Raw genomic sequence first — 12,544 nt, 5'->3', positions numbered from 1 at the left:
TGAAAAAGGTTCGATTCATTTTTAAGGGGCAGAAAATGTCCCGAAAAAAAGGTAAATTTTGGGTAATCTGGTAAAAAAAAAAAAAAAAATTATATGGGGGAGGCGAACGTTTTGATACTCGAACGGTTCGAATCGGGTGAGAAATGTGGGTTTGAAAAAAGTTTGATTCATTTTTAAGGGGCATAAAATGTCCCGAAAAAAAGGTACATTTTGGGTAATCTGGTAAAAAAAAAAAAAAAATTATATGGGGGAGGCGAACGTTTTGATACTCGAACGGTTCGAATCGGGTGAGAAATGTGGGTTTGAAAAAAGTGCGATTCATTTTTAAGGGGCATAAAATGTCCCGAAAAAAAGGTAAATTTTGGGTAATCTGGTAAAAAAAAAAAAAAATTAAATGGGGGGAGGCGAACGTTTTGATACTCGAACGGTTCGAATCGGGTGAGAAATGTGGGTTTGAAAAAAGTTCGATTCATTTTTAAGGGGCATAAAATGTCCCGAAAAAAAGGTAAATTTTGGGTAATCTGGTAAAAAAAAAAAAAAAATTATATGGGGGAGGCGAATGTTTTGATACTCGAACGGTTCGAATCGGGTGAGAAATGTGGGTTTGAAAAAAGTTCGATTCATTTTTAAGGGGCATAAAATGTCCCGAAAAAAAGGTAAATTTTGGGTAATCTGGTAAAAAAAAAAAAAAAATTATATGGGGGAGGCGAACGTTTTGATACTCGAACGGTTCGAATCAGGTGAGAAATGTGGGTTTGAAAAAAGTTTGATTCATTTTTACCGGGCGGTATAGCTCGGTTGGTAGAGCGGCCGTGCCAGCAACTTGAGGGTTGCAGGTTCAATCCCCGCTTCCGCCATCCTAGTCACTGCCGTTGTGTCCTTGGGCAAGACACTTTACCCACCTGCTCCCAGTGCCACCCACACTGGTTTGAATGTAACTTAGATATTGGGTTTCACTATGTAAAGCGCTTTGAGTCACTTGAGAAAAAGCGCTATATAAATGTAATTCGCTTCGCTTCGCTTCGCTTCGCTTTTAAGGGGCAGAAAATGTCCCGAAAAAAAGGTACATTTTGGGTAATCTGGTAAAAAAAAAAAAAAAAAGTTATATGGGGGAGGCGAACGTTTTGATACTCGAACGGTTCGAATCGGGTGAGAAATGTGGGTTTGAAAAAAGTTTGATTCATTTTTAAGGGGCATAAAATGTCCCGAAAAAAAGGTAAATTTTGGGTAATCTGGTAAAAAAAAAAAAAAAATTATATGGGGGAGGTGAACGTTTTAATACTAATCGGATGAGAAATGTGGGAAAAGCAATCGATTGTATATTTGCCATTCATTGTCAATGGGGAGAAAACTACCAGAAATTCAAGGAAAACCGGGATTTGGGTAAAGGGAAAACATGTTTTGCGTGGGATATATGGGAAGAGTGGTGTGGATGGTTGAAAGGTCGGAATCGGTGGTCTGATGTCTTTCCTGATTGCCTGATTGTGCCCACCTGTGTCACCCTCCCTCGTGTGTATAAATGTCTCGACTTCCTTCTGTCCTGTGCCAGAGTGTTTTCCTATCTTCTTGTGCGTACCTCCAGAGTTCCTTTGCCACAGTCTTGTCTTCAGCCATTGCCACGTTTTTTGTACCTTTTGAACCAAGGGAGATTCTTTGTTTGTAGCCTTTTGTCAGGTAAGATTAGCTTCCCAGTATTGCCTCCGTTGGAGCGATTTTTGTTATATTTAGTAGTTTTGTTCTTAGCCCTTTTTTCCCTCCATAGCCGGAGTGTTTTGAGTTGTTATTATTTTTGTTAGTTAAGTGGTCAGATCAGATCTGTTTTGATAGCCTGTTTTGTTTCACGCGTTTTGGACCCCTTCCCTGTTCAGAATAAATATATGTTTCTGAAAATCCTGCATCTGTGTCAGGCCCGGCCCTAACCAATCTGGCGCCCTAGGCAAGATTTTAGGTGGCGCCCCCCCACCCCCACATCGGCAGTGAAGTGTATATACTCACAAGAAACCGAATAGCTTTGTCTTTGACGTTTTTTTTTTTACTTAAAGAAAGCAAATTAACAATCAGAATGGTTAACAAGATAAAAAAAGATGAATAAATAAATGAATACAAAAAATAAAAAATGAATATATGAAATGCAATATTTTTTACATGCATAAACACAAAATAAAACGTGTCAACAAGTTGCATAAAATAAATAAAAAATACAATATAAATAAGGCACTGCACAAAACAAGATATCAAACCAGTATGACTTTAACAACTATATTACAAAAAAAGGGCATCCCAGAGTTCTCTATTTGTGCTTTTTAATATTGCATTAACTAGAATGACTTACAAATGACTGTACACCAGGGAGTACTGTAATTACCTAACGTTACATTATTATTTTCCATAACAATTTAGCCCCCTCCACAATATTAACCCGACGTTAAAATACAACTAGCTATTTATTGATTAGCAATTGCCGAATCATGTAACATTAGCTTAATGCTAAAAAGCCAGGTTACTATCACATTCTGTAACAGACAAATAATTTCATGTAGGCTAACGTTACCTACCTGCTACCTCTGTCTTTTTCTCGTTTCTCCTCTTCTTTTCTCTTTTTTCTTCCCTGGGCACCTGACAGTTTTGGCCGTTTTGACATCTTGTGTTGATTTTTTTGGTGTGGTGACGTCCAAAAAGAGTCATGATACGGGAAGGGAGGGAGCGTAAGGTTGTAACAAATAATATTTCTATTAAATAGGCTTTACTTTGCATTTTAATTAACGTGGGATTATTTTTTGTATTTAGAAATAATAGTACCAACTTTTTTTTTTTTTTTTTTTAAATATATGTATTTTTTTCTCCAACATTTGTGGCACTGCCGTGGCGCCCCCTGATGGACGGCGCCCTTAGCATTTGCCTATACGGCCTATGCCACGGGCCGGCCCTGATCTGTGTTCAGAGTCCTGTTCCGGTCGTGACATAATCCTCCTTTTTCATTGTCCCATTTACTCTCTGTAAAGCACCAGTTCCATTGGCAGCAAATACTACCACCACCATGCTTGACAGTAGGCTTGGTGTTCCTGGGATTAAAAGTCTCACCTTTTCTCCTCCAAACATATTGCTGGGTATTGTGGCCAAACAGCTCCATTTTTGTGAGCAACAAGTATGTGCTCCAATCACTACATCACAAAATAATAAGAGTTGTAGAAATGATTGGAAACTCAAGACAGCCATGACATCATGTTCTTTACAAGTGTATGTACACTTTTGACCGCGACTGCATGTGTGATGGTGCACATGTGTATGTAATATTGTTATTGGACATGATCATGAGGATATTTGCAGTGCTCACACACACACACACACACACACACACACACACACGTGTGTGGTGAAATGGTGCGTGAAAGAGATAAATGTCGTTGTCATCACCTGATTTGCGCTACGTGATGTGTTGTCAGGCGCAGGCGGACAGTCTGAGGACGCAGGAGGCGGAGAGTCTGAGGACGGAGCAGGCGGGCCAGGTGCAGGCCGGCATGGAGCGCCAGCTGGCGGAGAGGCAGGACCAGGTGACGGCGCTGCAGGTCAGGCCCGAACCGCTCGAGTCGATTGCTCCCAAAGTGAAATGATGAAAGAAGGGCAGATGCACCGACCCCAAAATAGCTGCAGCTAAGTCAATACAACTATAAAATACTATTTTATTGTGCTTACACAGTGAAAGAATGAACTTTCCACTCCAGCACGTTATGGAGACTACATCCCTGGCTGGCTCCGCCCCCTCCAAACTGTCCAAGAAGGACGCTAATGAGCTAAATCAATCAAACTTTTTTTTATATAGCACTTTTATGCACAGGCTAGTTGGAACACCAGTAAAATAAATATATCTTTAAAATAAACACACATGTACACACAACCAGGCTGATATTATCGGCCGATAAATGCTTTAAAATATAATATCGGAAATTATCAGTATCGGTTTTTTATTATCGGTATCGTTTTTATTTTTTTTATTTTTTTATTATTATTTTTTTATTAAATCAACATAAAAAACACAAGATACACTTACAATTAGTGCACCAACCCAAAAAACCTCCCTCCCCCATTTACACTCATTCACACAAAAGGGTTGTTTCCTTCTGTTATTAATATTCTGCTTCCTACATTATATATCAATATATATCAATACAGTCTGCAAGGGATACAGTCCGTAAGCACACATGATTGTGCGTGCTGCTGGTCCACTAATAATACTAACCTTTAACAGTTAATTTGACTCATTTTCATTAATTACTAGTTTCCATGTAACTGTTTTTATATTGTTTTACTTTCTTTTTTATTCAAGAAAATGTTTTTAATTTATTTATCTTATTTTATTTTATACATTTTTTTTAAAAGGACATTATCTTCACCATACCTCCAAATTAGGCATAATAATGTGTTAATTCCACGACTGTATATATCGGTATCGGTTGATATCGGTATCGGTAATTAAAGAGTTGGACAATATCGGATATCGGCAAAAAGCCATTATCGGACATCCCTACACACACTAGAACTCAAATGAAGATTTTATAATAAATAGAGATGTCCGATAATGGCTTTTTTGCCGATATTCCGATATTATCCAACTCTTAATTACCGATTCCGATATCAACCGATACAGATATACACAGTGGTGGAATTAACACATTATTATGCCTAATTTTGTTGTGATGCCCCGCTGGATGCATTAAACAATGTAACAAGGTTTTCCAAAATAAATCAACTCAAGTTATGGAAAACAAATGCCAACATGGCACTGCCATATTTATTATTGAAGTCACAAAGTGCATTATTTATTTTAACATGCCTCAAAACAGCAGCTTGGAATTTGGGACATGCTCTCCCTGAGAAGAGCATGAGGAGGTTGAGGTGGGTGGGGTTGGGGGGTGGGGTTAGGGGTAGCGGAAGGTGTATATTGTAGCGTCCCGGAAGAGTTAGTGCTGCAAGGGGTTCTGGGTATTTGTTCTGTTGTGTTTATGTTGTGTTACGGTGCGGATGTTCTCCCGAAATGTGTTTGTCATTCTTGTTTGGTGTGGCTTCACAGTGTGGCGCATATTTGTAACAGTGTTAAAGTTGTATATACGGTCACCCTCAGTGTGACCTGTATGGCTGTTGACCAAGTATGCCTTGCATTCACTTGTGTGTGTGAAACGCCGTAGATATTATGTGACTGGGCCGGCACGCAAAGGCAGTGCCTTTAAGGCAGGGGTCACCAACCTTTTTGAAAGCAAGAGCTACTTCTTGGGTACTGATTAATGCGAAGGGCTACCAGTTTGATACACACTTAAATAAATTGCCAGAAATAGCCAATTTGCTCAATTTACCTTGAACTCTATGTTATTATTAATAATTAATGATATTTACACTTAATTGAACGGTTTAAAAGAGGAAAAAACACGAAAAAAATGACAACTAAATTTTAAAACTTAGTTTATCTTTAATTTCGACTCTTTAAAATTCAAAATGCAACCGAAAAAAAGAAGAGAAAAACTAGCTAATTCGAATATTTTTGAAAAAATTTAAAAAAATAATTTATGGAACATCATTAGTCATTTTTCCTGATTAAGATTAATTTTAGAATTTTGATGACATGTTTTAAATAGGTTAAAATCCAATCTGCACTTTGTAAGATTATATAACAAATTGGACCAAGCTTTATTTCTAACAAAGACTAATCATTATTTCTTCTAGATTTTCCAGAACAAACATTTTAAAATAAATTCAAAAGACTTTGAAATAAGATTCAAAATTTAATTCTACAGATTTTCTAAATTTGCCAGAATAAATTTTTTAAATTTTAATCATAATAAGTTTGAAGAAATATTTCACAAATATTCTTCGTGGAAAAAACAGAAGCTAAAATGAAAAATTAAATCAAAATGTATTTATTATTCTTTACAATAAAAAAAATAAATTTACTTGAACATTGATTTAAATTGTCAGGAAAGAAGAGGAAGGAATTTAAAAGGTAAAAAGGTATATGTGTTTAAAAATCCTAAAATCATTTTTAAGGTTGTATTTTTAAACAAGTGAAGACCAAGTCTTTAAAATATTTTCTTGGATTTTCAAATTCTATTTGAGTTTTGTCTCTCTTAGAATTAAAAATGTCGAGCAAAGCGAGACCAGCTTGCTAGTAAATAAATAAAATTTAAAAAATAGAGGCAGCTCACTGGTAAGTGCTGCTATTTGAGCTATTTTTAGAACAGGCCAGTGGGCTACTCATCTGGTCCTTACGGGCTACCTGGTGCCCGCGGGCACCGCGTTGGTGACCCCTGCTTTACGGTTTATTGGCGCTCTGTACTTCTCCCTACGTCCGTGTACACAGCGGCCTTTTAAAAAGTCATACATTTTACTTTTTGAAACCGATACCGATAATTTCCAATATCACATTTTAAAGCATTTATCGGCCGATAATATCGGCAGTCCGATATTATCGGACATCTCTAATAATAAGTCGTAGAACCCCAAGAGGGATAAGTGGTGGAACATAAATTTATGGATGGTATTTTACATTTTATAAAATGTTCCTCCTTCCTAAAATGACACAAAACACTTACAGTATGTCATAAATGTTGTACATTTGTGTAACAACTATACTTTAAGCTGATTTATTATAAAACTACATGTTGTACAGTATTTGTTATACATTTGTGTAACTCCTTATCACAACTATACTTTTAGTTGATTCATTATAAAACTACAGAAATGCAGTGGCTGTCACTCAGTCCTGTTACCCTAACACGGGGGTCGGCAACCTGCATGCGGCTCTTTAGTGGACCCCTGGAGCTTTTTCAAAAATGTATAATATTTTTTTTGTTTTAATATGGTTTCTGCAGGACAAACATGACACAAAACTCCCTCATTTTTTTGTTTTAATATGGTTTCTGTAGGACAAACATGACACAAAACTCCCTCATTTTTTTGTTTTAATATGGTTTCTGCAGGACAAACATGACACAAACCTCCCTCATTTTTTTGTTTTAATATGGTTTCTGCACACAAACATGATGCAAAACTCCCTCATTTTTTTGTTTTAATATGGTTTCTGCAGGACAAACATGACACAAACCTCCCTCATTTTTTTGTTTTAATATGGTTTCTGCAGGACAAACATGACACAAACCTCCCTCATTTTTTTGTTTTAATATGGTTTCTGCACACAAACATGATGCAAAACTCCCTCATTTTTTTGTTTTAATATGGTTTCTGCAGGACAAACAAGACACAAACCTCCCTCATTTTTTTGTTTTAATATGGTTTCTGCAGGACAAACATGACACAAACCTCCCTCATTTTTTTGTTTTAATATGGTTTCTGCAGGACAAACATGACACAAAACTCCCTCCATTTTTTGTTTTAATATGGTTTCTGCAGGACAAACATGACACAAAACACCCTCATTTTTTGGTTTTAATATGGTTTCTGCAGGACAAACATGGCACAAAACTCCCTCATTTTTTTGTTTTAATATGGTTTCTGCAGGACAAACATGATACAAAACTTCCTCATTTTTTTTGTTTTAATATGGTTTCTGCAGGACAAACATGACACAAAACTCCCTCATTTTTTTGTTTTAATATGGTTTCTGTAGGACAAACATGACACAAAACTCCCTCATTTTTTTGTTTTAATATGGTTTCTGCAGGACAAACATGACACAAAACTCCCTCATTTTTTTGTTTTAATATGGTTTCTGCACACAAACATGACACAAAACTCCCTCATTTTTTTGTTTTAATATGGTTTCTGCAGGACAAACATGACACAAACCTCCCTCATTTTTTTGTTTTAATATGGTTTCTGCACACAAACATGATGCAAAACTCCCTCATTTTTTTGTTTTAATATGGTTTCTGCAGGACAAACAAGACACAAACCTCCCTCATTTTTTTGTTTTAATATGGTTTCTGCAGGACAAACATGACACAAACCTCCCTCATTTTTTTGTTTTAATATGGTTTCTGCAGGACAAACATGACACAAACCTCCCTCATTTTTTTGTTTTAATATGGTTTCTGCAGGACAAACATGACACAAAACTCCCTCCATTTTTTGTTTTAATATGGTTTCTGCAGGACAAACATGACACAAAACACCCTCATTTTTTGGTTTTAATATGGTTTCTGCAGGACAAACATGGCACAAAACTCCCTCATTTTTTTGTTTTAATATGGTTTCTGCAGGACAAACATGATACAAAACTTCCTCATTTTTTTTGTTTTAATATGGTTTCTGCAGGACAAACATGACACAAAACTCCCTCATTTTTTTGTTTTAATATGGTTTCTGCAGGACAAACATGACGCAAAACTCCCTCATTTTTTTGTTTTAATATGGTTTCTGCAGGACAAACATGACACAAAACTCCCTCATTTTTTTGTTTTAATATGGTTTCTGTAGGACAAACATGACACAAAACTCCCTCATTTTTTTGTTTTAATATGGTTTCTGCAGGACAAACATGACACAAAACTCCCTCATTTTCAGAAAGCCCACTGTTGTGTTTATGCTTCGCTGATGAGAGTATTTGGCGAGCGCCGTTTTGTCCCACTAATATCGGCGGTCCTTGTAGTTGTCGTTGCATGTACAACTTTCTCCGACGCTGCCACAGAAAGACGTGTTCTATGCCAGTCCTTCTTGGTCTCAGTTTGTCCACCAAACCTTTTATACTGTGCGTGAATGCACAAAGGTGAACTTTTTTTGATATTATTGACTTGTTGGAGTGCTAATCAGGCATATTTGGTCAGTGCAAGCTAATCAATGCTAACATGCTATTTAGGCTAGCTGCATTATTATGCCTCGTTTGTAGATATATTTGGGATCATTTAATTTCCTTGCCTTATGTCCTCTGTGTTTGCAAACTAAACTAAATGGATCATGCTGTGCTAAAAACTCACTCCTGTTACTTTTAGTCCTGTAACTCAAATGAATCATTGTTAGCTTCGTAACCTTGTTCAAAATAAAAATGTCCAGCGCTTTTGTTTTTAGTTTCCACTTCCTGTGTGCGCTCCTGTTCTGCCAATGAGCGCTGATTATGCACACCTGCCTCCGATTAGTGATCAGGAGACTTACCTGCATCTGATTAGTGATCAGAGGGCTTCATAGCCTCACTTTCCAGTCGCTACTAAATAGTTTTCATGCTTTGTCGCGGCCCGTATGCTTCCTGTGCACCTGTTGATTAAATACTTTTTTAAAATAATAAATAAATAAGAACAACATAGTGAGATTAATCCATCCATCCATCCATTTTCTACCGCTTGTCCCGTTTGGGGTCGCGGGCTGGATATAGTCGTCATAATAGCAATAAATATAAGACAAAAATAACTGCATTGACAAAACTGACAAATTACAATTTATATGGTATAAAGCAGGGTTGTCCAAACCATGGCGCGCGTGCCAAATGTGGCCCCGTCGACGTCTACTATTTGGCCCGCGAAACATCTTGACTTTAATAAGGAACCTTGCATTTGTTTTAAAACAGTGGTCCCCAACCTTTTTGTAGCTGGGGACAGGTCAACGCTTGAAAATTTGTCCCACGGACCGGGGGCGGGGGGGATTTTTATTTATTTATTTTTTTTTCGTAAAGAAATACAATCATGTGTGCTTACGGGCTGTATCCCTGCAGACTGTATTGATCTATATGGATATATAATGTATATATTGTGGTTTTTTTATGTTGATTTAATTAAATATATATATATATATATATATATATATATATATATATATATATATATATATATATATATATATATATATATATATATATATATATATATATATATATTTTTTTTTTTTTTTTTAATTAAATCAACATTAAAAAAACACAATCTGTAAAGTATGTAAAAAAAAAATATATATATATATATATATTTATTTTTTTTTATTATTTTTTTTCTTGCGCGGCCCGGTACCAATCGGTCCGCGGACCGGTACCGGTGGTTGGGGACCACTGTTTTAAAAGACTGATTTTGATGCTGTCTTTTGTGACGCCGTCAAGTGGCCAGTGTGCGTCAGTTAGATCAAGGAGCTTTAATTATTCTCTGAATAAGGTCTGTGCAGACAACCTTCCCTAGTCATAGTGCAAAAAAAATAAAAAAAATAAAATGCAAAACACTCTCCACACTTATCCATGTTTGGCACATTTTAACTGCATGATATTTCTGATTGATTACAAAACAGCAGCTTTTTAGCTCTTATTTCCAAAATTGTGTACACTACTGAATTGGGGTCTTTTGGCCGCTTATGTGGACACTCATACTGCCATCTGGTGGTGTCAGAAGAGTATAACATACAATGGAATTTGGAAAAAAAAAAGTGTAAAAATTAAAATTAGCATAAAGTACACGTTTGTGTACTTATGGACTAAGATGATTTTTAGTTTTTATTCTAATTAGGGTCCAATAAGCCCAAATAGCAAAGAGAAATTAAAAAAAGCATGTAAACAAACAGCTTGGGCCTTAAGAGGTTAAGGAGTTCGTCACGGAAGTAAACAAGGTAGGAGTCGAACTTTCACATACTCTTAATATCCAATTATATTAATTATCTAATAATCCATTATAATATAATATAATATGTACACATTTTATGCAGTTACTTTGTTGGCTTTCGGCCCCCGATCCAATATTTTTAGCCCAATTTGGCCCCTTGTCCAAAAGTTTGGACACCCCTGGTCTAAAATTGATGTCGTGACTTGTGTGTGCCCAGGCCCACATCAGCCAGCTGGAGCACACCCACACACAGCGCCTCCTAGAGGTCACTGTCCGCCACCACCAGGAGCTGGACGCCGAGACGGCGTGTCTTCGCGGCGCCCAGCTGCAGGCCGAGCAGGCGCTGCAGAGCAGGGAGCGGGCCCACCGCCAGAGGGTGAAATGTCTGGAGGATCAGGTACCTGCAGCGGTCCAAAGCCTGGGTGTGGTCACGCGACTGTATGTCCCACGTCTTTGTGTGTCCCACGTCTTCCCTCCTCCCCCCTGCGTAGGTGTCCACCCTCAAGGAGCAGCTGGACCAGGAGGCTCCGCGGCGGCGACGGGCCCACGTCAAACAGATGCTGCGGCCCGCCGTGCACTCAAGTATGTAGCGCCGTCGACCTGGCAGCCTCCCTGCGGGGAACACCACCAAAACAACACGTTTGGTTTATGAGCGGACAGCACGTGCTAAATTGTTTTTAGGATTTCTTCTGACGCACAAACTGGGGAGCAGACTTTATCCCTCCAAATGTCGGGGATTTCCATGAGTATCCCAAAAAACATCAAATAAATTAAATGAATGCTACACCAAATTGTGACGTGAGCTACACTGAGGAAGGACAAAGACACTTTTCTTCCCATCCGATATTGATATCAAAGATCGGCCTGTTATCGGTAACTTATCAAGCAAGCCCTGATATACAAGCAGTCGTGCAGCGTGTTTACTTGTGCAAACTTCTAAATGTCCGCCAATAAGCACAACATTTCTTCCATTTTAATCAGGGCAAAGGTCAACTCAATGTTTATCGATCAATCAAAGTTTATTTATATAGCCCTAAATCACAAGTGTCTCAAAGGGCTGCACAAGCCACAACGACATCCTCGGTGCAGAGCCCACATAAGGGCAAGGAAAAACTCACAACCCAGTGGGACGTCGGTGTGAATGACTATGAGAAACCTTGGAGAGGACCGCATGTGTGGGTGACCCCCCCCCGCCCCCTCTAGGGCGGACCGGATGCAATGGACGTCGAGTGGGTCTGACATAATATTGTGAGAGTCCAGTCCATAGTGGATCTAACATAATAGTGTGAGAGTCCAGTCCATAGTGGATCTAACATAATAGTGTGAGAGTCCAGTCCATAGTGGATCTAACATAATAGCGTAAGAGTCCAGTCCATAGTGGATCTAACATAATAGTGTGAGAGTCCAGTCCATAGTGGATCTAACATAATAGTGAGAGTCCAGTCCATAGTGGATCTAACATAATAGTGTGAGAGTCCAGTCCATAGTGGATCCAACATAATAGTGAGAGTCCAGTCCATAGTGGATCTAACATAATAGTGAGAGTCCAGTCCATAGTGGATCCAACATAATAGTGTGAGAGTCCAGTCCATAGTGGATCTAACATAATAGTGTGAGAGTCCAGTCCATAGTGGATCTTACATAATAGTGAGAGTCCAGTCCATAGTGGATCTAACATAATAGTGAGAGTCCAGTCCATAGTGGATCCAACATAATAGTGAGAGTCCAGTCCATAGTGGATCTAACATAATAGTGAGAGTCCAGTCCATAGTGGATCTAACATAATAGTGTGAGAGTCCAGTCCATAGTGGATCCAACATAATAGTGAGAGTCCAGTCCATAGTGGATCTAACATAATAGTGTGAGAGTCCAGTCCATAGTGGATCTAACATAATAGTGTGAGAGTCCAGTCCATAGTGGATCTAACATAATAGTGAGAGTCCAGTCCATAGTGGATCTAACATAATAGTGAGAGTCCAGTCCATAGTGGATCTAACATAATAGTGAGAGTCCAGTCCATAGTAGGTCTA

At 38.0% G+C, this 12,544-nt stretch overlaps 1 protein-coding gene across 2 annotated transcripts in view; it reads left to right on the top strand.

The window, feature by feature from the left end:
- crocc2 (ciliary rootlet coiled-coil, rootletin family member 2) overlaps window positions 1–11,242 on the top strand; it is a 131,569-nt gene extending 120,327 nt beyond the window's left edge. For both annotated transcript variants that reach the window (XM_062038604.1, XM_062038605.1), the window contains 3 exons: window positions 3,444–3,566; window positions 10,732–10,911; window positions 11,006–11,242. In XM_062038604.1, coding sequence (XP_061894588.1) covers window positions 3,444–3,566; window positions 10,732–10,911; window positions 11,006–11,104 — 402 coding nt within the window. In that variant the 3' untranslated portion in view covers window positions 11,105–11,242. The remainder of the gene's footprint in view (window positions 1–3,443; window positions 3,567–10,731; window positions 10,912–11,005) is intronic.
- The last annotated feature ends 1,302 nt before the right edge of the window (window positions 11,243–12,544 follow it).

This window comes from Entelurus aequoreus, linkage group LG27 (assembly GCF_033978785.1).
Source record: "Entelurus aequoreus isolate RoL-2023_Sb linkage group LG27, RoL_Eaeq_v1.1, whole genome shotgun sequence".
Taxonomy (NCBI): Eukaryota; Metazoa; Chordata; class Actinopteri; order Syngnathiformes; family Syngnathidae; genus Entelurus; species Entelurus aequoreus.
Note: the sequence above shows the minus strand (reverse complement) of the source record. Positions and strands in the feature narration are given on the sequence as shown.